The sequence below is a fragment of the Antrostomus carolinensis genome, unplaced genomic scaffold (genome assembly GCF_000700745.2).
Source record: "Antrostomus carolinensis isolate BGI_N321 unplaced genomic scaffold, ASM70074v2 scaffold20308, whole genome shotgun sequence".
NCBI classification, from domain to species: Eukaryota; Metazoa; Chordata; class Aves; order Caprimulgiformes; family Caprimulgidae; genus Antrostomus; species Antrostomus carolinensis.
In genome coordinates, this window is record NW_010335278.1 from 15,723 (window position 1) to 41,289 (window position 25,567).

A 25,567-nucleotide genomic window follows, 5' to 3' on the forward strand; every position below is an offset into this window, starting at 1 on the left:
TGAATACAATCATCCACAGCTGCCACTCTACTGGGGTACTCCTATTAACCTCATTTCATCAATGGGGAACTGAGGTACAAAGATTCAGAACAAGAGCAACAAAGGTACTTGAGTGAAACAATACTGAGCTGCTTTATGGAAAGCTGGGGGTTGCAAAAGTCTAAGTCACAACCATACACGTGGCGCACGTGAAAATGCAGAGAGAGACATACCCAAGCAGCTGAGCTGCTAAGCTAGTTGCTATGGGTGTGGCTGAAAGATGGGGATTTATTGACCAATACTTTCCCCTCTGCACTTAAGCAGGTTTGTTGTCTCTGGCTACCAGGGGCTTTCTTTTTTGTTGATGATATTACTAAAAATAGACAAAAGAAAGTAAGGTGATGTTGTTTCCTTTTATGGAATAACATAAAAAGACTCTTCTGTTGAAAACCTAGGCAATCATTTCAACACCTGAATAAGGCCTGATTCCCACTGAGGTAACTGTCTTTTTTTGTGGACTTGGCTGCAAGGGTCTTGCTCAAAATTGCACAAATCATCAGCAATGAAAGAAGCATCTCAAATCCAGGTGTTCCAACAGTTACATCTGTGCCCTCACCATTGAGACATTGCTCTTCCATCTGCTTGGACAGTGTAATTTATATTTAAAACAGGCTTTCTAAATAATGTCATACTTGCACATCCTGATTTAGACCTGAAGTCTTGCTTGTAGCCTTTCTGTACCAAGACTGAACTGTGCCACCTGGCCATCCTAACGAAGGGAGAATTTGTCTGAAATGTAAGACAGCACATAGGGAGGCAGGGCAGAATCTTTGAAGAAAAGAACATGAAATTCAAATTATGCTGAAGAAAGGAAAGATTTTCAACAGATAAATTAGCAAGTTTGCTTAAGATAAGACAGAGATACAGCAAATCAGCTCTTCAAGGACTGAGATAATTTCATTTTTCTCCACTTAAAATTCCAGCCTACAGTCTCTGATTAACTTCTTGTCAACATAGCATGGGCTTCTTCACAATGCTGCTCTTGTTTAGGTTTGTCTCCTCCTCCTGACTCATATAAAGTCCAAAGTAATTTTATTCATCTGTTCAGGACAGGATTCAAAGCTCTGACATTATTGTCATTCTTTATCTTCTTTCAGTCCAGATAGGTATACATTTCCTACTTTCTCTCAGAAACAAAGCTGAAGATCTGCTTCATTTGTTGCCTTTCAGGGAAAGAATCAAAATTGTCTCATCACTAAGGTTATATGGCAAAAGTCACACAAGAGCATGCAAGCAATGCATGCTGTGCCCCTGTGGCCCCTCTGCAGTACTGGATCCCCTCTGTATGAAATGATCCAGAGATTTACTAGAGTAGCGTGCATGCGAAGGTCTCCAGATTGCACCCATGTTACAAACAGGACATGGATTTTGCCATGGCAATTAACATGCAGTAACATCTCAGAATTGTTAACACATGTTCAAACTTTTGGAGATTAGCAGGTAGGCTAGCAAATAAACTATGTTTCCTGCATCACAATTTTATCATGTATACTATTACCTAACACCTGAGGCCAAGACCTTAAAAACCTTCCTTTGAAAAAGGCTGTGCTCCCTGAAAAGCCACATGCGTAGGAGTGGTTTGCAATATCTTGACATCTCACTACCTCTGAACTGTCCAAGGTATGTTCTTAGTCCCATGAAAACAACTTCGCCCGTTATTACAAATTATCAAACAACAGAATCTGGAAATCATAGTTGGAAAGGTATACACAACTAACAAGTAAATATTACACTATTATTATGTTGTGCATTCCTAATGTACATAATATAGTGAGACTCCATAATAGTGATACTAGTATCTTAATTTTATACTAATGTTTTCCCTGAGACTCCAAAATAGCGATACTAGTATCTTTATTGTACGGTAACATTTCTCATAATACTCTTGCTGACACAAGCCACCTTTTTACTGTAATGACTTAAATTTAAAAAACACCCCCTTAAAATACTGCCCTGCAAGGTAGAGACTGACACATCTTTCATGATACAAAAAGATCTACATACAAAAGATGGGGTTTTGTTTTCATAATTTGAGAGACTATGAAAGGAAACCAGAAGTAACACTGGGACAACTGCTTGCTGAATGACTGACCTACAGCAAGAGGACCTGGGATCTTCCCAGCTTCAGGCAGTGGAAGTACCACCTCTTTCAGAAAGGGCACCCTCAGAAATGGAACAATCAAGAGAATTCAGTCTGAAAAGGTCCCACTAGCAAGAGTAATTTCTCTGCTTAGTCTCTTGTCTGCATAAGGGATTTACAAATGTATGAAATTTAGAGAAAGCACCTTCATTTACTTATGAGGTGCTCGAATGATGCAATGTTGAGAGCTGTGCCATTATTTGGCATTTTTTCCTTGAACATCACCTCTGAGTTTATCCAGTTTACTATTCAAAGTATTAAAACTTGTTTGTTGCTGAAGATGAAAACACTTTAAAAATGCAGTGACAGAAATTGAAGAAGGCAAAATAGATGCCATTTTGTAACAAACACTCTAAAATGTATAGTTTGGGGAGTTACTGGTTATTTCTGGTTGGTTATTTTTGTAAGAGTTCAACTCAACAGGAACTAGCTGTCAGTTTGTCTTTTTTAAACTGTTTGAGAACTTGATATGGATGCTGAGAAAACAATTAGATAGTATCTTTACTTTTGCTGGTAGACTTGAATGTCAAAGTGAAAGACATACATTTCAGACACTGCATTTTGTACTCTTTGGTACAAATGTCTCTCGTTATTTGACACAGATGATGGTTAAGTTTGTATTTCCTCAAGAGGGCTACAGTAACTGTAGTAAAAAACATTCAGGAGACATCTAGTAACATCAGGCCATCCTCTGTAAACACACCAAAACACTATGCAGAAAGCATTGGTAGAACAGTAGTAAAGTCTGTTGACAGAAATTTTCCAGTCACTAAATTCCACATCTAACTTTAATCTGTAGACCGATAAATGCAATTCCTAGCATGAATATGATCATAAATAGACAGACTGACTTGGTGCAAGAGATAAGGAAGATCACCACAATTCTGTTTTCTAGGGATCTGGATGGATGAAGGAGGAGGTTTGCACAGTGTAGCGAAAGACAGCACAGAAAGTGAGGCTGTGCCCACACTTCCAGCCAGGACGGCAGCACACAGGCATGCTTGGGTTTGCATCCAATGTAACAGCAAAGGTGTTGAGGGCTGCTTTGCCTTCTCAAATGGCACATCCTGAATAGCCTTAATCTCTACATTCTATGAACTAGCAAGGTTAAAGCTAGCTCAGATGCGACTATATGCCACCACTTTGTTGAGACTCATGATGGAAAGCATCTTGGCATGCCAATTATGCAGTATTTTTCTTCCTGCCTGGAAGACTACAGGAGAAGCATACCTAAATGTTGGTATTTAGCTTCCTCTCCTCCATTCTACCAGACTCCTGAAGACACCATATTTAATCTTATCTACTGTACACTTACTTCTGAAGCAAACCATTTTTGATTTAAGCAGTGTAAAGTAGGAGGGCTCTTTAGCAAAGAACAACTTGGAAAAGAAATTGTCTTAAACTCTAACCAGATATCATAACATAAATATTAATGAAAATTTTAGAACACTATAATCTATTTCTTCTCCAAAGTGTTTCTCACTAGATTCATACTAGGTAGGGTAGAAGATTTTCTTCATTTTCTATAGTAACCAGAACCTCCCGCCCAAACCACTATGTTAGCTTTACTACAAAGTAGTACTCCTCTTCCTTATTGCTCTAAACAGTCAAAACAGCAATGATTACAGAAGTACAACAACATCAAAGTCACCTCGTTGTCTTTAAGAAATTTATAGAATCGGTGCATCCATAAATCTATATTCAAAATGTGTATTGCATGTTTAGGGTATGCAATGCATGCTTGCTTCATTTACAGTTATAGACAACAGCAGCAGCATATGCAGTAAGAAACTGTTAAGCAAAAAATACCCTGGCAATCAGATGACCATAAAAATGTAAGCCTCTTCAACAATTAACATCTTTCACAACACTGCTAAAAGCATTAATGAAAATTGAAGTGTGAAAAATGTACATTCTTTATTCTGCTGTTTAGATACAGAATAAAATTTGACTTTTCAGAAAATAAAACTATAGCTACAGCTTTGAGAGCTGTCAGTTTGCTTTTCAGGATAAAGTACATGCACTTTTTCCAGTTACTTTATTGCACATAATGTACAGTCATAAATGGTGTTTTATTTACATGTGTTTTCGCAATGTCCATGTTTGTTTTTCCCCTCAGAATACATTATTTTGCACAAACAAAACCTTAAATGTTTCACACAAACTACCATAATACAAGTCAAAGCATATATATGTTGTTCTGTTGTTGCTGTTTTTTCAGTTAATTCTTCTAAGAGTTTCAGATCTCAGTTAAGCTTTGCCTTGGGAGTCAGATTCCTCCCAGTAAGCCTGTTGTCAAAGACGGACATCTGAACTGCTGGCACCAAAAAATTAGCACTGCAACCTGCTGTGCCCAACACCCACCTCCTAGGCAGAACCGTACCACCTGCAATTAGTGCACAGGCACATAGAAGGAAGAGCACTGTACTTTCGTTAACCAGTTTGATTCAACATTGATTACCATGTGTTAATGTTATGCTTCATGTGTTATTTGGACAGTGTTTTAGAAAAAAATATATCAAATATATTAAAAAGAAAATAGAAATTCCAATAACAATTCTGTACTTTCAGCCCTAGGAATGTGTATCTCAGATTCTATCCTGTACAATGCGCTATTAATAATGACTGCTATTTTTACTCAGACAGAGAGAATTATGTTTCATACACTCATGTTTCCCCCAAGTTAAAGTAATTTCTTAATGGATGGCAACACATTTCAATGTTTCCCTGCATTTTCAGGGCAGAAAACTTTTTAGTGGTCCCCCTCAAAGAGTACAATCTGGGAATAAACCATTCATTACATGCAGATTTTGGACATACTTTTAAAAGATATGTTCAAATAAAATATTGTCGGTATACACCAAACATATCTTCATTAAAAACATCTGAAAGACGTCCCTCATGACTCTTTCTGGACTATATTCTGGATTGATAACACATAAAAAAACCACTCTTGGAGAAAACAAATTTGTTCTACTTTGGTACAACAGTTTGCTTTTAAGAAGTGGATAGCATTGCTCAAATTTTATATTGAAAGGCTCCAGGATATTTTTGTTTATATTCTAGCCTACCAAATAAATAAATAAATAAATAAATAAAATTACCCTAAGATAAATCCCACTTTATTGGATGGAACAGCAACTCTCTAATTGACTTGAATATATGATCTTTCAAATGTTTACTTTGAAAGACAATATAACCCCAGATTAAAAATAATAAAGAAAACAAACAACCTAGCTTCAGTGATGTAGCAATATTGAAGCCATCCTCAAAATCAATTCTAGAAATGGCTTGTTCCTTTCCTATAAGCAGGCAAAGTACAAAACAGTTATATTTTCAGACAAGCACTTAGGTAAACTGAGAAATGCATTTGGTGGACAACAATAATTAGTACAAAATTTTGATTTTTTAGTTTTCCTTTTTTGCTGTCCTTCAGCTTTAAAGTACTTCAAAACTCACAGCAACTTTCACTACTGCATATAATGAAGAATGAGATGAAAATGCACTGTGGACCAAGTATGACAGTAGTTCCCATCTAATAAAAATACAAAATAATAAAAATATTACAGAAAAGCAGTAGTTCTGTGAATCAAAATATTCTTCAACATAAAATATTAATCTTTTGTCCAATCTGAATAATTTCACCTGTACTAGAGTACTTCACCAAGTGTAAATGTGTGCCTCTATATAATTATTTAGGAATATAAATTGTTGGTTCTGAAATGACACTTGTGCCACTATTCAATCAAAACGTTCTGAAGTTATGTTATAAACATCTATTTTTTTTGTCCTGTCCCTGTGGCTGACTTCTAGGATAGTAACATATTTATGACCTGTTAAATTAAAAAGATTTCTGTACAAGTGAAACTATTCTAAATGCATTGATATTTCAACTGTACCTATACATTTTTGTAAAACAAAGAGCTACAAGCCATTAACAAACATCTTCATCAGAGATAGACTATTTTTTCTCCATAAAATAAAGATGCATTCTATTTTACCTACTACCAATACTATGAGAACTTTTTAAAATTAAAGTTTTATATCGCATGGATTTCAAGATACATAGTTTGAAGCATCATAAATTAGTTATTTGAACAGATGCAAAGACTCCTAATCTGATTTTTTACTATCTACAGGAAAAAAAAAAAAAGGGCTTTCACAAAAACTGTTGATACCTGAAAAGTGATCTACATTGAGGATCTCCCACAACATTAGTTGTAATTACCGTCCACTTAAGATTACAAATCTAGGAGGACGACCCAGGATATGCAAAGGAGCCTCAGACAGCAGAAGCTTTAAGAGAGCTTCTTTTTGTAAAAGTATTTGCATAGATGTACATTCAAAACAGCATTTTCACCATTTCAATTCCCTGCATTCATGTTGCTACAGTCATCCACAGGGATAAAGATCACATAAAGGCAGCCCTGGAATTTGAAATGGCTGTTGCTTGGTAATTCAGCAAAAGGTGTATTTTTGTACTTTCTGCAGTCATTAGGAAATGATCCAGTTTGACCTTTGGCTTACAGAAATTGTACTCCCCTGAGCTAGGCAATGCTGATAGACTATAGCAGAAGTACAAAAAAACAAACAATAAAAGGAGTTACTTAAAAATAGTGTGGCATGAAGAAAATAAGGCACTTTTGGAAAGGAAAACCCCCAGATTTTCTATTTCAATGTGCTGTAATTCTATCTAGACGTATTTTGTGCCTAGAAACATCACATGATGCAACAGTGAATCAGGTGCCAAAACCAACAAATCAGAAACTCCTATGAGATTAACTGCAACCTCTAAATGGTTCAACAAAGAATCAAACTGGTTTCTGTACACCGTCACAATTTACCAATACACTGGCATCTTTGCTCTTCTGCTGTGAGCTGACAGTAATTATTTTAGAGAAAGAAAAAGAAAGTGTGGAATTAGTAATGCAGATGCTGAAAGGCAAGTGGCAAGACTCTACAAGAAGAATGCCTCAAAAAATGCTACTTTGTTCCCATTTCTACTGGCACCTATCCCCCAAGGTAAAAGGCCAGAATGACCAAAGCCAACTTAATAGTAGTGTGCAGAATGTCAGCCGACAAACAACATAAAAACAAGTCACGTTGTGTTATCTGTGGTCACGTTCTTCAGGGTTAGTCCAGTAACTCAAGACTTTACATTCTTCCGTCTTTATTTGTTTATTTTAATTAAACATGTAATGGTTAATAAACAGACACAGTCCAGAGTTAGTAGGTTGGTATTATAACATTTATTAAAATAATGCTATGGGTTAATAGAAACAGCAAAGAACCAAAGAATTAAAATGCAAGCTATGTAAAAACCCAACTAAAACCCAAATATGTCTAATGTATTCATCCAGTAGCTAACTAAAAGCCCAAGAAAAGACAACACTCCCAATATAATAAAGTACTGCAAAACAATTGGCAATTTTTCAGTTATCAAAATTGTGGGTTTTGCATTTTGTATCCTTTTTTTCTCAATCAGGAAAAAAATTCTTTTGAATGTTATATAACATACATATAAAACAAGATAGAAAAATACATTATAAACTTGTAACAATGGCTGTAAATACATTATCTTACATGTTTCTCATAGGCAATAGGTTGGTTATGGTACATACATAGCATGAAACTACTAAGATAATAAAGAATAGACAAATACATGTCATCTGTACGGTTACATACAAGCGACACTCCCATCTACCCACTCTAAAAAAATTACATAATACTGTCAGAAAGAAGTCTTAAAACTACTTATTTTAATAAAGAAAAAGTCATTAAAGAATGATAATACTGAGAACCAAGGCATTCAGAGATTTCAAAAGTCATGCTTTTTTTTTTTTTAAGTTGATCCAAAATTTTGTCAACTAAATTTTCAGAAGTTTGTTCAGAGCAAACATTACTTTCACATGTCACACATCTATTTCATACACTTCCCCTCCCCCCTAGTAAAAGACCTTTGATAAACATCTAAAATGTCCAGGTTTTATCATAGTTGAGATGAAACTGGATCAAATACTGGTATTGTTTAGCAAATCTCTCTTCAAATGTTCGAGTGTCGCAAGTTTATTCAACCAACCAACCAAAATAAAATCAAAATGGCACAGCATATACTGTAAGTAAAATCAACACAACTGTATGTGTAACAGGAAGACAAAGCCGGTGGCACAATAAACAAAAAGCTAGCCGAATACGAAAGGATGAATGTCTATTGCATAGTAAATAAACTGATAATTATTTCCAGGTGAGACAAGATGTTAGATGAGGTCACCATGCAGGTGCTTAAAAATGTAAGCCCTCTTAGCTTACTATTGACCTTTCATTTGGAAGCTGTGAAGATTTGCAGGAGGAGAATAAGTTGACGAGAGGGGAATAAAGTTATCACCTGATATTTGCCAAGTTTAGTACTGAGCCCCAGGCAAAGTAATACTTAATGTTTTCAGAATTAAATACTGTGCATTCAACAGCTTCAGCTCTTGCAATTGCCCAGCTCTATGAATCTCTTGTGGAAACAAAGGTTAAAAATAAAATATAGCTGGACTTCAAACAATCAGCTGATGTTTCGCTCCTGATTATCCTATGAAGAAAAGACAGCAGGCAGATCTAACAATAGTCAAAGGAGAGCTGAAAAAGAACTTGCATGCTGTTTGCCTCTGCAGGAGCTGCTTGTGGAAACTGGGGAAACGCTCAGACTATAACCGAAAACTAGCCAAGCACTTTCAATTTCATTATCCACAGAACGTCAGTTTTCTGGGTGATGCCGAAGCCTCCTATATTTGATGTATATTGATTCCAACCAGAATCAAGAAAACTCCTCTACATCCCTGAACAAAAATGACATACTTCCAGCTCTACAAACATTTGTCAGCTAATAGTCCCATTTAGCATGAGACAGTCTGTATCACGGAACCCTTTGGTTTACATTGCACAAGTACGGCATTTGCTATGATTAAAAAAAAATAAAAATAAAAAATAGAGTGGTTGAAATAACGATGGGCTGGTTTAACAAAAACTTAGCAAATATTTTACGTAATGAGATTTTGGCAAAGTCATATCACACTAGTATGGCAAAAATCAGGTAATTAATATGGTCAACTCATCATTTGTCTTTCCTCACAGCTTCTTTCACATACTGGGCGACTGAGTGGCATGCAGTAACTTGTCTGAGGGAGAAGCTGATTATACAAGACATTTGACTAAATGACCATGAAGAAAATAAGGCACTTCCTTTTCTTTAGACTTATTCCAATACTTAAAAAATAAAAAAGAAAGACTAAAAGGCTCTTTTGGTCTTTTGTTTCTTGACAACCACCAGAAAAAATCATTTAATGAAATAAAGGGTTTCTTTGTTCTTTTTTTCTTTTTTTATAACACTTGAAAGTATAAAATGCTACATTTCCAAAAATATATTTTTTTTCTGCACCAGCACCCTTGTATAGTAAAAGTATCTACTTTTTTGTTCATTTTGTTTCAATGCACTACACTTATCTACAATTTCATTACATGTATACAGCAAATAGGCAAGCATGGCTTTTACATCCTTAATGAAATTTCTTCTATACAGGGAAGTTTAAAAAAAATATTTGAACAGTTTGCCCAGTAATGTGACACATAATGCATGTACCTTGTTCTCATGTAATCTTCTGAGGAGATTAAAATATGGTTAAAATAATTTAAACTCAGATTTTGCTTTAATAGTGTTGCTGTTTTGTTCTCTGCATTAATGTAGTTCTGAAAAGTCATCGTAATCTGCATTTCATGGCACACTTTCCTTTAAAACGTCCAATTTGGCAGGCAATAGAAAAAAAGGCTGCAAGGTCTGCCCTTTGAGGGCACCGGTAGTGACTAAACAGCATATCAAATTTTGAATACTTTTGGAATCCCTTCCCCAATGACATCCCTGACCAAAGGTTCATGCATGATGTATCATCACACAGTACATTCAGAGAGAGCTTTGACGACTTTTTTTTTTTTTTTTTTTTTTTGTTTGTTTGTTTGAGAAGAAAAATATTCCTAGAAGTCTCTCACAGTAACTGCCTCTGTCATCGGGTAGTTAAGGGACATCTGTCTCCATCTCGTGCGAGGCCTCCTTACCGTTCGCTTGGGGCAGGACACTAGAGGATGATCAGTGCGGAGGGATGAGTTGGACCTTATTGCTTTACTACTATTCAGTGCAGGTTCTAGAACCACTTTCACCCAAACAGGAGAACAACAAAAAGCGGAGTTGGAGGACAACAATTTCTTTGTCTGTTTTGTTAGATGGTAAGACGAACGGACAAGTGCCCCAGCTCGCTGCACTGAAGACAGGCAAGCAAAGGCGTTTACCAGTTAACTGATCAGCAGGCAGGCATGGTCAGGTCATCATTGGGTGAAGAGTTCAGAGGTCAGAAGGTCATAGGTTAGTTGCCGGTGGCGGCTGGGTGGTTAGAAACAAAAAAAAAAACAAAACAAAAAAAAGAAAGAAAAGATAGAGAAGAGATTAGTTCCAGCTAGTGACGGCTTAATGACAACATGAAAACTAATCACAACTAATAAAAAAAACAAGCATGTTTAATTCTGACATACTGATTGACACCATCTACAGAATGCAATAAAATCATGACAGCCCTCCATCATGATTTGGGACACGTGAAGGAGAAGCCCGCTCCCACAAAACCGGTTAACAGGAGAAATAGAGATAAAATACGACTAACGACTAATGGTTAGTAGCAGTCGATGAAGGAAATTGGAAAACAAAAAACAATGAACAGTTTTGGAACTGGGTAGAAGATTCCTGGAACAACAGTCAGTGCACAGCATCAGTATCTGACTGCTATTAAGCATTAGTACCTCCCCAAGGTGCAAGCATTAAAGCAACTATTAATGATGGATGTGATTATTAATAACTGGTTGTTAAAAGAATGGAGTCATCTAAGGAATTCTGGACTTAAGAGAAACAATTTGGTTCAACAAACTATGGGCCAAACAAAGAGGTTTTGTTCAATAAATTTTTTATTGCCTTTCATTTATTCTATTTACAAACAACATGGAATTTCTTGGCCTCATGATACAAAGCAATACTAAACTGTAGTCTAGCAACGTAGGCATCATCGTGGGAACCAGGAAAACGCTCAGCCTGCTACTTTAGCCAGCATTTTCCCGTTCAAAATACTATTTTACACATATAGGACACTTATAAAATGCACTTGCATGTAAACACTGTAAAAGTCCTGCCATTTTAAAGTCTATACTTAAAAAGCTCTAAGTACATCAAAAAATAGAGAAAATATCTAATTGATACTAATAAGGCATTTTAAAACTACAAACAGCTCTCTTTATTCATTTTCAAAGCTAATACTCTGCAAATACAATAAAATCTGACATTTCATATATATTCCTGCTTTATATTTTTATATTTTAAAAGAAGCCACCTGTAAATACTATTTTCTTTTGAAAAAAGAAAACAAAAACAAAACAAAAAATAAAACCCAAAAACACAAACAAATTACAGTAAAACATAAAAAAAGTTCTCAAGTGGAAAGTTATCATTCCCAATGTTCTTGAGCTGTTCCTTCTTTAATCATTCTCTCACATTCTCCTTCACCAAACTTGGTCCACTTAACAGTAGTATGATTTTTAAATTTTTTTTAAGACTCATTCAACAGCTTAATTATAGCTAATAAATTCTGAGGTTGATAAAGTTTTTGTACTGTTGCCATTTTGACTAAGGCAGAGGAGATGAAAGTGAGAAAGGTATTCAGTGCAAAGTCAGATTTGTGCCATTACATAAAATGAAGTCCAGTATGTGTAGTATTCACAGATAGCATCGATTTAGCAATCTTTCTTGTGGGTGATTTATTTTCACATAATAAAAATGGCCTATCATTTAGGATACAGTTCATAACACTATGAAAAATTACTACTGTAACGTAAATGAGACCACATGCTCCCTGAATTTTTTCAGAATCATGCTAAGTGGGATTTGTTTAAATTAAAACGGCTGTTTCAAAAATAAGCAAAACCAAAAATAAATATTTTATGTGGCACAATCTCACCACTTTACAGGTATACTAGAAACAGACTCTTAAAGCATTTTGATACTGATTACAATTTTGATTAAACGGTATTAAAATGTATAGATAAATTATGTGACAGTTGGCTTGGATAAAACATTCAAGGAAATTCTCAGCATTAATATTTCTTGTGGAGTTTATAATCAAGCAAGCTACCTTTTAAAAATACCAGTACACCTGTGATACATCCTCTGCCAAGTCTCTGGCCTTCTACAGTACACACAGGTTTGTCAACTGTGCAACACCATTTACAGTTTATTACAATTAAATCAGTCAGTCTCTTTGTTATATGCATCAAATTCGATTTTGTATTATTTATAAACGGGGGTTTTATTCTGAGTTAAAATGAGCTATAGTTTTCAACCCTTCACCAATTCTAAATGCTTAGTTGTAAGAGTAACACATTTACACATTTGGGGATTCTTGCTTTAAATGCAGTGCTTATCTCTAAAAAAACCCAAACCAAACAAAAAACAAACCTATGCAAAGAATAAAAACCTACTTAAAAAGTGAATGCAGTAGTACTATAAAGTCATCTGAAAGTCAATTTAGAATTTTATTTTAAAAAGCTTTAGACCCAATGAATGCAAATATAGATTTAGTGACATTTAATTATATTTTTTTTCAAAGTTTCTGCATTGAAAAAAAAGTATTTCGGTTTGCTGACATTGCTTTTCATGACTATAGCTATAGCAGTATATTGGTGACAGAACAACCAAATAGGTGAATGTGGTAAATACTGATAGCATTTTAATTCTGGAACATAATTTTAGCACATCAAAATAAACTGTTTTACTGCTGAACAAAGTTATCTTCAAAACCTTTTGTGAAACCGTTAAATCTGTGCAGTGATAATCTAGGATTTCAAATTCAAAATACAATTAAGTACAGTTGTAAAATTAACTTTGTTTAAGTTTCTTAATACATGCTAGGCTTATTTAGATAAGACTTCAAAATAATGTTCTCCTGAAATATCAGCATGGTTTTCATGCTAAAAGATAGAGGTATGTATGACTTATTCCACAGGAGATAAGCCACATGTATTTATTTATCTACTTAAAACAGTGGGCTTCCAATATTGCTAAAGAAGAACACTGTATTATCAGAAAATGGCTGTATTTCAATTTCAATAAGTGGCCCAAATGAAACATCTAGGCCCTTTGTAAAATATTTAAAATCTATGTTGAGTAAACTCTACAATGATGAACATAAACTACAAATTGGTATCCCTCCTCTCCCGCCTGTGCTTTATCAGTATATTTACTAGTTGTCTCAGGCAAGCATCTAATTAAACAAAAAAAAAGGTAGTCTCACCTGCTACCTGAAACTACCATTGCAGATCATGAAAGACCATTAGCAAAAACTGATTTTTTCAACATCAGATCAAACTTTCAGATAGGTTTTAATGTTTTTTCTATTTCCTTTTTTTTTTTTTTGTAAACATGGGCTGTGGTCTATGTCCTTACTTTGATCTGTTGCAGATTTCTCAAGGAATGAGAACAAGCCAATGAGCTGTAAATAGTATGTGGTGATATAAAAGAAGCAATCTTCTAGAAAACTTAAGTAGTGTCTTCTTACCAACTTTATACTTTCTATAAAGCATAAGATCATATGAAAGTCAAAAGTGTTGTGTAAATATAGCAAATACCCAGGAGGGCCCTTTTTACTGTATTGACTGAAATCTGTATTGTTTCTTGTAGTTAATTTATGGAAGGTTGTGAGAAGTGAAGTGTAGTCAATGGTGGGAGATGTCAGATCTGTCACCTGGCTTTTGAATGTTACAGTATCATGGAAGCCTGCACAACACTGATTTTGATGAGAGCAGAATAATAATACTTGGCACATAACGCTTTGCATCCTCAAAGCCCTGTACAAAACAAGAACCCCCACAACACCCCTGTGAGGTAGGGAAGTATTATTATCCTTATTTTACAGATGGGAAAAAGTACACAGAAAGATTAAACGACTTGCCGAAACCCACAGTGAGTCAGCAGCAGGGATGGGATAAGAGCTCAGCCCACACACTGCTTCCTAGCCAATGTCAATAAACCGAAAATAACACTTTTCTCAATAAGCTTAAATACTTCATTCAGGGGTCCAAAGGCATTACACTTGAGGAACAGGAGAAAAATGAAGATTTACTTTCCATTCAAGGGTTAAAGAGAGATGCCCAAATATTGGATGTCATCTCACCAACAGGACTTCAAAAGTTGCTTCTCCTTCAGGTTACATGTTTTAGCAGCAAAAGGCAAATACCAAGAAGTAGATTTCAGAAAAAAAAAAAAAAAAAAAAAAATAAACACCCTCCCTTCCCCCACCCTTAGTAATTAAAACTTAAACAACTTTTGAAGTATTATCTTCACAGCCCTTACCTTTCTGAATTCAGTCAGGTATCTGAGAACATGCATCCTCCTCAAAATATACAGTACAGTGGCTCAAAAGTTTATTGGAAAAAAAGGAATCTAAATCTTCAGTTTTCTCCAGACACAGACAGGAGGCATTTATTCCTTTACTTCTTTCTCATTAAGCAACCATCCATTCATTTTATTTTGCAACACCAGTCTGATATTTCCACACCAATTAAAAGAACAAATTGGGGGGAGAAGGGGGACACACGACCAAATTAATTATTGCAGCACTGAATTCATAGTGTTTCCCGATGCAGATGGTTCTTTAAACAGTTTTTAAAAGGGAATCAGTTATAGGATTTATATTAAATACATCACAAAGTTTATATATTTAATTGAGCTGGGAAAGCCAAGTTTACAGAATGTTTTTAAAACTGCAAGCATTCCCAAAGCTTTAAAATATTAACTATTCAGATTTTTGAGAAAAATAACGAATGGGTCAGAATAGGGTATTTGGTTAACCAGCTGTGGTGTTGCAAATCTCATGTACACTCAAAGCACTTCTTACAAACAAGAACTGCAGAACTAAACTAACCTCGGTCTGCGGTCACAATCCTTTGGTAAGGATGGACACGCATATCGTGCCTTCGAACTTTAGTAGCCACCGCACCTAGTTAAATTGCAATTACCAAGACAAAGTTAGAAAACATTCAAAGAAAACATTAACAGCAGGTTTATCAAAATGGATTTAAATGACCATTAACTACAAAAGTTCATTTTAAGAAAAGTAACAAGTTAAGGCACAGTAGTTTCAAATCTTAATCTTAAAAAGAAGTTTATCTGTGCAGATTAATATTGCATTTATTTTAAACATCCTGGCCTTAACCTGTTTAATCCATTCATTTACAATCCCAAAATTACAGTATTTCATGAAATCTATTAGACCCAAGCACATTTAAGCTTTACTAGTCACATATTCACTGAAGTGCCTTTCTTGCAGCAGGACTATTTTAAATAATGCCATCTTTTAATACTGACAATTTGCTAACCTTAAGATCACTTCCAGTTCTACCACAAAAAAAAGTTTTAAAGCAATTCTTCAAGCCTACAGATTGTGATTTTAAACTTTAAGTCAATAAGTATGAACTGCAATGAATTAGGTGATTAGTAAAGCAAACACTATATAGAACACTTAGCAGTCAGTATACTACTATACACTCATAAATTACAGCTACTCTGTAATAATAGGAGCTAATCCAAATTAATAGCACTATTTTATTTTAAATCTATGTGCAAAAAAGTGCAAGTAAGTCACTGACTGCTAGGCCAAGCTTTTTTCAAGGCTGCTGAAACTAAGCATTTGTTAAAATTCAGATCTGATGAAGGATCAGTTAAGACCGTTCTTGAATTCTTAGCCTTTCGTTGGGAAAGCCATACCTGAAGATAAAAGGAAGGGAATTAAAAGTTAGTCACCAACTAGAATTTGATTCCAACACCAATATCCCCAAAAATACTAATAGGGATGCATTTCTCTGCCGTGTTGAATACCATTATTTTAAGACATCTTAAAGGTCCACCACAAAAATGGACGAAATATAGCATAATATTAATGAGTATATTATGAAATAAAACTCAATGAAAAACTAATTTAATTCAATTAGCTCTATACAATTGCTCAGATAACAGAGCAGATGTATTAAGAGTTACTGATTCTATGCTACCTAAGTGGGAATGTGGTCTTTTTCATGCCCCCCTCCCTGCTCCCTTTTATTTTTTAAATAAGATTATTTAGTGAGATCTGTTTTGAGCAATACACCTGTGCTCTCACAGTTAAGCCCAAAGGCATGGAATGGTTTCAGATGCCATTTTAGGAATAATTTTACCCTTCTCTCACCTTATGGAAAATTCTGTGAAAAATCAAAGTTCCCTGCATCATATTAAATTATCACTATTATTGAATGACATATTTCTTTACTTGCTATTAACTGAATTCAGGAGAGGGGGTTTGCCACTAACCAGCAACTGACAGCTACTATGACGATGCCTATAACTGTGACTTTACCCCAGGATGTATCACAAGTGGACTCGCAGATTGGGGGGCATACTGTCTACATATTTTTGTCATACTAAAATTTTTATTATTGATTTACTAATCCTGAAAGGCAGAAGTCTGAAATACACTTTATTTTTTACTGTACAAAATATAATGTGGTAACATGCACACATAGAGGTAACTCTAACAAGTATTTGTCACTTAAGTGAAACACTGGGTTTTTTGCAATACTTTGAACAAAATATTGACTTTGAACCTTATTGTCCAGTGCTCATTAGAGACGTTTAGAATTTGTGTAAATCAATAACTGCCACTGAGCAAAGTAAGATCAAAGTCCTATAAAATCAACATTATGCAGCTCCAAGGTCATATGCAATTCAAAACAAACTGAAGAGAAAAGATTATTTAGATTCTGTAGAGGGTAGGAAAGGAAGAAACTATTGGAAATGGTTGCTCCATTTTGACCAGTGAACTGAATTGCCAGAGCTGCTTTATCATTGTCACCTTCGCACAGCAAATCAATGATCTGAAATATTAGGAATGATGGACTTTGTATGTAAAAGAAGCCATCAGTAAAGCTGCCAATTGTATCATCCTTTGGTCAGAACTGAGTTTGCTTTATATTCATTCACTGAAATTATTTTCTGCTTACAAAATGACTTACAGCTTTCTGACACTGAGGAGAGATTTCAGCAGTGTACTAAATGAAGAAGCAAAAACTCCAACAAACTGAAATAAGACCTCTCCATTCTCTCCAGTTTTGCTACTAAAAAGGTGTAGCAAAACAGCAAGTTCTCTCTTCCAAAGATTACTGGAAATAAATTTACATTAAAGAGAACACAAACAAACTTGTTATTTATGAGAGCCCAAATGACATAATAAACATCAACTTCTATTCAGGTTGTTTTTCCTTGCCTATGTATCCACCATCTACTATCACGCAAACATTAAGATTTCATTTTCAGTAATCTTATTAATATACTAAACACACACATTTAATAACACAAAACACATTTAAAATGTGTAAGAGTAACACCATTTGAGCCGCTTTCCTAGGCAGTTTTGATACACCTGAGATAAGACTGTTTCTTCATATTTTTTTTTCTTTGAGCCCCATGACCTCCACCTTGCAAACATCATAAAAGCATAAGCAATGTATTCTCCAGTCATCCGCGTACAAAGATCTTACCTAATACACCACTAGGTTCAATAGGATACTCAAGGATTGATGTAGCTGGTGCCAGCGTGTAGGGGTATTCATATGGTGTGTAAATTAAACCAGCTTCGGGTCCAGGTGGAACTATTGCAGCGGTGGGATGAGGAGTTCCGTTTGGCATGACAGCGGTTTGTATTTGTCTGATCAAAGGCATTATGGTAGGGCCAGCTGGCGTAGGAGTACGCAGGGCAGCTGGTGGGAGAACAGGCGCAGGCCCAGTAATAATCCTTGGAGCCTGGGCTGTTGCTGCAAGAGAAAAGGCAAGGGCTGCTACAGTAAGCAAAGAAATTCAGAGGAAAGTATGGAGATAGCAGTACAAAACGTGGAAAGAATGGGAAAAAAGGGGAAAAGTAGGAAAGAAGAAAAATAAAAGGAAATCATTAGTACATGCGCTGATCACACAGTGCCAAAGCACACCATTCAAATGCAAACAGCTTTCCATTTTCCAGTGTGATTAAGTATGAACATGCAAAATAAAAAAGCCATTGTAAAACAGTGAGGTAGATTTTTCAAACGGGTTACACAGCACAAAAGCTCCATTTAGACCACATTTCTTCATTTATGCTATCAAGACTGCATGAGACTCAGATGCATGCAGGAGATAATAGGAAAATATTGTCATAATCAAATACAGAGTACAAAACTTAGTGCAACTAGAGAGTCCACAGATACTCAGTTATGCAGAGCTGCTGGATGAGTCTACAGTTTTTATAAGTCTTAAAGATTTTCTTTAAATATCTACACAATTGCAATTTCCAGGATCAGTGAAGTCAAAAATGACCTAGAAACACAATGCATTTCTCCTCTCCTACTCTAGCATGAATAAAATAGACTCAAAAGTGATTTCCAGATCAAATTCCCCAAAATAAAATGCTTTATTTCTACTAAAACTTCACTATGGCCTTGCTTAGGTTAAAGAAAATAGGTAATAGGTGCTTTAAAAAAACAAACAAACAAAAAAACAAACAAAAAAACCCCAGTGCTAGCACATTTCATTAAGTGTTATTTGAAGCCTGTTGGCATACAAGATGAACAGCTTCTTAAACACGAAAACATCAGCTGGTAACAGTCAATCCTAAAGGTGCATAATTTATAGATTTCTATGCACTACTGTTGAGCTACAGTGATTTAATTAACTTAGAGGTGATCTGAAAACGAGAAATGCGGCACAAGTTTTTTAGATTTGAGATTGTTGTGGTTTTTTAATTATTTTTATTTTTTAAACAAAAGTGCCCAGACTGAATGTATAATTAAAAAAAACCCCCTCAAACATTTTTATTTCCTTTCTTAAATGGAAATAAACCAGCATGGCTTCTATATCTTCAAGTTTTCAGTAAAATCAAAACACAAACAGTGAAATTGTCTTATTATCAAAAAGTGATATTAAAGTGAAAAACGCAAGTCAAAAAATGAAAAAAAAAAAAAATCCATCTTCACAGCTACACTGATACAATAGACCAATGGGAATAGATCAGATAAAGAAATTGCTCAAATTAATATAAAGGTTTCTATGCAACAGTTTGCATCAATTTAAACTAACCTGAAAGCTATTTTACTTATAAATTTGCAGTAATTTAGAGACTACAATATATTTTAAACTAATCTAGTTTTAAAAATTACAGTGTTCATTAGGGCTGCAAGATTTACCACTACCATTGTAGTGGTAAAAGCCCTTGCTTATGTCTCTTTTCACATTAGAATAATTACACTGGTGTAAGCACTCTCAAATTGACCTAGCTGCATTCCAACCTCTAAACATATTCAACATTGAAATGGTGACTGTGTCGAGAAACAAATTTGCAAATATCAGTAGGCCCTTAGTGAAAAGACTGATTTAACTGTGCTAACATTTGACATCTGCATCACAGCTACAGCAAAAATTTACTTTGGAACAGTATCAGCAACTACATTTTCAGAAGAAATTAGATTTCCAACTAGAGAAAATATTTTGTATCACACATAATAGGTATATGCTCTCATTAGTAGGTGTATGTAATTAATTCTCAAGTGTAAACCTGTGCATACATGCATTTGCAAAAGCATTGTCACACAAATGTAATGGAAGAAATCATAATATTGGCTCATTACATCCCTGATCCCTGTGAACTCAGCTGTGAAATCAGTTGATGAATTGTTGGAAAAACGTAATATTGGGGGGACACATGCAAGCAAGATGAAAGGAAGGAATAAAATACAGAAAAATATATTCACAGTAACCTGAACATCTAACATTTTCAAAGTAAATCTCCAAAAATAAAACTGAAAAGGAGTCTATTGTCCTTTATATGTACTAAGGAAAAAATGATTGTAAAACAGAAAAATCTGGCTTAATTAGAATCTGGTTGATTTTTTTAAAAACTATATATTGTAAATATTTAAACCAAGACTTTCTGCTTAAAAAAAGAGGGGAAAAAACCTCCCAAAAAACCATCCCAAAACAAAACAGAAAACTGACACAACTTATCTCCAGAAGACCTTTCCCAATAGCTACCTGCTCTTCTATTGGGTTTTTACTGCCTTCCATTCTCCCAACACAGTTGCTACTGTACATTTGCTAAAAAAAGTAGCTTTAGGAATCAAAACCTGCAAACATTACTAGGGCATTGATCCTCAAGCTTATGACATGCTTACGTGATTTGATGTTGGCATCTCTGTAGGTGCCATTCAGAATTGCGAGCTCCATCAGCTGCATCTTTTTAAGGCTGTCTTCTCCTTCTGCCTGCGTGTGAAAAGATGGAAGAAAGACAGGCTTATTAACTCACTAGTGCGCAAGATCTAAAGGACCTAGAATAAAACACCTTCAAGTTTTAACTGTTTAACCAAGCAAAGTACCTGCTTAACATTAGTCACAAAACCAGTAAGCTTTGTCAACTTTTCCCTAAAATTAAGTGCAAGTTGCCTGTTGCCTATCATTAAGTCATGATGATAAATATCTTAAAATGAGAAATGGCTCGTATAATAAATTACAAAAATAGAGTTAAGTGCAAGTTGTGTTTGATATAAATTGTTTAAGGAAATTTTTTCTCAAGTTAGAATAAACATTTTCATGTACTCCTAAAGGGATCTTTTAAAAAATTGTATTATTGAGCTAGAGGAAGAAGAGACACCACAAATTTTAGCAACTTATTAATTTACTATAGTAAATTACTCCACTGTAGTTGATACTGACTACTTTGGGTGCAAACAAAAAATAAACAACAAATTTGAGTAGCTTTCCAAACAGGACCATCAACAAGTGCTATAAGGCAGAATTCACAATTGTGGCACATATAGATGTATTCTGATTGGAATATAACTACTATCGACAGAGTATACATTATTCTTGGTTTTGCTTCAATAGAAATTACTTCCCTGAAGTTATCTACTCCATTGGTATCCTGCAGCTTGCATAACTATTACGCAGTATTCAGTAAAAAATCCCACTTTTTCAGTTACTAACAAAAATATTTCTAACTAGTACAGTTTTAAGACTAGACTTTTTCTGATCCACCTTTCCAGAAATACTACCATTTGTTTAGTCTACATCGTATTGTCTTGGTTTTTAGCTGGGACAGAGCTACCCTTGCCCCCAGTTCTCTCCCCTGTCCCTTGGGGGGCGTGGGCAGAGTGAGCAAAGAGCTGATTTTGGCTGCTAGCCAAGTGAAGCCACCACACTTATCAACCAGAAAACAAGATTATGATATAGGAAACCCAAGAAAGATGGTCAGCATCTCCTTTAATGTTAAATCACCACCTTTCTTCTTGGATTGAATGCCAGTTGAGGGCAATTTCGGTGTCAGCTGCATTGCATTCTTCCTTTTCTAAACAGGATTTCTTATATTATTTACTTATCTTGCCTATTCACCCAACATTTTCCAGATATTTGGAACAGCATTTTCCAAGTTAATGGGAACCTGGTTAATAACATATTCTGCCATCCACTCTGAAGATCCTGAAGTCTGATTTCAGAGTTGTTCACCCGTCTTAAACTACAAATCTTACAGATGGTTTGAACTGGGACTTCCAAGAGCATGAGTGATTACAAAAAAACAGAATTAAAAGCCACAAAGAATAGCAATCACCACCACTAAAAATTCCGTTAAATACCTTTGTGTCCATTATGGCACTGCACTGCTGAGACATCATCTCAGACTAGTTAAAAGTTAATAGGATTTTCCACACACAGCGTTCCAAATGTACAGGGAAATATTTTCTCAGGCTAGTTTGCAGTAAAATATTGTTATATATATTGTATTCCCAAACTACGGATAAATACTAAATTACAGGACAAGTTTTTAAACTGTACCTAAGAAAATACAGTACTTAGTGTGAGGCAAGCTCAAGGACCACCACTCCTTGCAATGGAAATTTAGCATCTGATTTCTATCAGCAACTTAAAATCAACATGGTAAGATGGGTCAACACTAAATTAGTTTCATAGGTCAGAAATGAAAGTCCTGACTGTAATACTGGGGACTTGCATTAACACAAAGTTTACACACAGTAACAGCTTATGCTGTCGTTAAACATTCAGAATATACTGAAAGGTAGGCATTTTCTTTATATATTAAACACCATGCACCAGACCAAGCTAACAGTAATATTGAAAAAGTACATACACACTCAATTACCATTTTAACTACAAATTAATTGTACAGTTAAGTACTGTACTATCCAGAAATCTCAGATTCTATAGTCACTAGAATGAGACCCTCTGAAACACAAAATGTATTGGTTATAGCATGCTTAATATGACATACTCAGAAGAGACTTACAATTTACATGCAATTTTTTTAATTTTTTTTTTTTAGAAACTATTATTCCATTACATCTTTGCTGGTAAATTACCTAGACAATCATAATGCAATTAAAAAAAAAAAAAAAAAAAAAAATCCAAATCTATCTGCCTATCCAGAGCAAATTCTTGTCATTCTGGATATACTTTAATTTATTTTACTAATGAAGATTTTTAACACATTGATTCCTCTTTTCCCCTCCCCCCATAGCAGTTATAGTTTGTTATTGGCTTTTTGTTTGAGTTCCTTTATTTATTTATTTAATTGAAAATGTGTAGCAAAAAAAATCTCCTCACAATGTCAACTGCATCTCCCATATAGTTCCATTAATGTTACTAAAATTGCTCACTTCCTCCAAATAAGAGTTCAGGTGATTGATCTGACACAATTAATGAGTCTCAGTAAATGCTGAATCTTACATTCCACTTGCAATGATAAATTTAGTAACTCTAATCCCAGATTTTGCACCACAGTGAATATTTCCCAAATGTAACTATTTATAGGATAATAATTTTAAGACAGAAAATATTTTTCCCTTCTGACCTTGCCAAAAGGAGTTATAACAACTTAAAAGAATAAAAGACAAAGTAATCATTCTTATTTTGCATCTTACGTCTTCCTATAGGTCACTACGCTTCTTGTAAGAAAACATTGCAATTACCTAGGTTTTACAAAGTATGTTTACAAAAATAATAATGGACTTCAGCATACAAAGCAGACCAAGTCCTTAACTTTTATTTTTGAGATTTACTTCTCTAGAGTACTGCTCAGCAGTTGACAAACTTTTGTTCTTTTAAACAGATTCTGAAACATAGTTTAAAACTGCTCCTTAAAGACTGTATCAGTGATAACTCACTAATATAAGATGTACACTTGTATTACGAGACCTTAACACTGTCTTCCAACCCCTAGTATTTTGTTTTTCAAAGCATCTATGAGAGAGAGGAAAAAACCCAATGCGAACAAAACCCAAACAAAACCTCAAAGAAACTTTAAAAATTATGTTTAATGCTGACCACAAGGGCATCGTTCCGACTCCTCCCAGAAGATGGCACTGTTCATTGTACAATACCACCTCTCAAGACATGGGTGCTCAGCACTATTTGCACCGCCCCACTAGTACTGCTCAAAATCCTGCCACCCCCTCACACCCTAAATTTGCAACAGTCGCTTGCCACCTCTCTTCAAGGCGTAAGTCACGGATGTGGTCAGGACCCTTTCAGATATGCTGCCATGTCCTCGTTCCTTGGTATAAAGCTCTCTGATTGAACATCATTCACCCATAGCCAAGCCCTGAAATGTCCAAGAGCTGGGACAGAGCAATGGGCGCATGTTTTCGCCTGCCCTGTCCTCTCTCTTCCTGGCTGACAGATGATCAAATGAGACACAGGGATGCAATCTATCTTAGCTCCAGGCATTACTGCAGGCAATCTCTGTTAAAGCAAAGAGAGGTTGCATCAGGGATACAAAGGCAATCTCTAAAGGGACAGTACATTACCTGTACAATAGCTACAACAAAGCACAGTCATTTGTACCAAAGGAAGCTACTTTGAGCAAACATCAATAAGGTCACTTAAAGCCAGATTTGCATTACTAAGTTGAAGCTCAAGTGATTGACTCAAACCTCTCATTCTCTTAAATCTCCAGTGCTTTCCTTGTATTTCTCATGTACAATATAACATGCAGATTAAGGAAAAAACCCTAAATGGTATCTTCAAACATAATTCTTCAAATGTAAGTACTTGCTCACTGAATACAAATACTGAAGAGATACAAGCAGTAAATCCTAACAAAACCAACTGCGCAGGCAACAGTGGTTACTGCTTTGTGAACACAGACAGTACTCACAGTAGCTCAAGCTCTACTTGGGCTAGCAATAAAAAGATGTGAAGACGAGACCAAATGCCAGTGACCACTATCATTTTAAGTAACTTGTTTTCTAATCTTTTTCAGAGTAAGATTAATAGTCACAAGGTTCAAAACACTAGTAACAACTGCAAGTACCACCTGAATTAAGGCTCTGGGGAAAAACTTCCCAAAATAAAACAATTTCAAATGAAATATACGATGCTGACCATACTGATGCCCAGTTAAAACTGCAATTTCTGTCTCCTACAGTGGTAATAAACTGCGATTAGTAAGAGCTTGTTTCATGTCATGAAATAGGGAGCTCAGGTAAAGCACTCCATTTAATTTTTCCATTTACTTATTTTCATTATCAATGTCCAAGCTATACTTCAATCTCAGATACCCAAAGATCCTCAGAGAATTCTTTTGTTTAACTAATGCTTCTGAAACTATTATTAGACACTTAAATGCCTAAGATTCTCATACGCATACAGTGAGCCCTTAAGGGGTATCATACGGTTTAACTTCTTACTTATACACGAAAGATACACACAAAAGATGGGTACGTGTCGTGGTTTAACCCCAGCTGGCAACTAAGTACCACTCAGCCACTTGCTCACTCCCTCCCAGTGGGATGGGGGAGAGAATCACAAAAGTAAAAGTGAGAAAACTCGTGAGTTGAGATACAGACAGTGTAATAGGTAAAGCAAAAGCCAGGCACACAAGCAAAGCAAAACAAGGAATTCATTCACTACCCATCGGCAGGCAAGCATCCAGCCAGCTCCAGGAAAGCAGGGCCTCATCACGCATAATGGTTACTTGGGAAGACCAATGCCATCGTTCCAAATGTCCCCTCTTCCTCCTCCCTCCCCCATCTTTTTATTGCCAAGCATGATGTCATGTAGTATGGAATAGCCCTTTGGTCAGTTGGGGTCAGCTGTCCCACCTGTCCCCTCTCCCCCTTGTTCACCCCCAGCCCACTCACTGGTGGGGCAGTATGAGGAGCTGCAAAGCCCTTGACTTAGTGTAAGTGCTGCTTGTCAACAACTAAAACATCAGTGTTTTATCAACATTCTTCTCATTCTGTATCCAAAGC

At 35.5% G+C, this 25,567-nt stretch overlaps 1 protein-coding gene across 1 annotated transcript in view; it reads right to left on the reverse strand.

Annotated features, from left to right (window-relative positions):
- Positions 1 to 10,406: 10,406 nt before the first annotated feature.
- LOC104530030 (protein quaking) overlaps positions 10,407 to 25,567 on the reverse strand; it is a 68,636-nt gene continuing 53,475 nt past the window's right edge. The window contains exons 3-6 of the mRNA XM_010174501.1: positions 20,480 to 20,567; positions 17,822 to 18,094; positions 15,175 to 15,249; positions 10,407 to 10,595 (exon numbers count right to left, since the gene is read on the reverse strand). Coding sequence (XP_010172803.1) covers positions 10,579 to 10,595; positions 15,175 to 15,249; positions 17,822 to 18,094; positions 20,480 to 20,540 — 426 coding nt within the window. The 5' untranslated portion in view covers positions 20,541 to 20,567 and the 3' untranslated portion in view covers positions 10,407 to 10,578. The remainder of the gene's footprint in view (positions 10,596 to 15,174; positions 15,250 to 17,821; positions 18,095 to 20,479; positions 20,568 to 25,567) is intronic.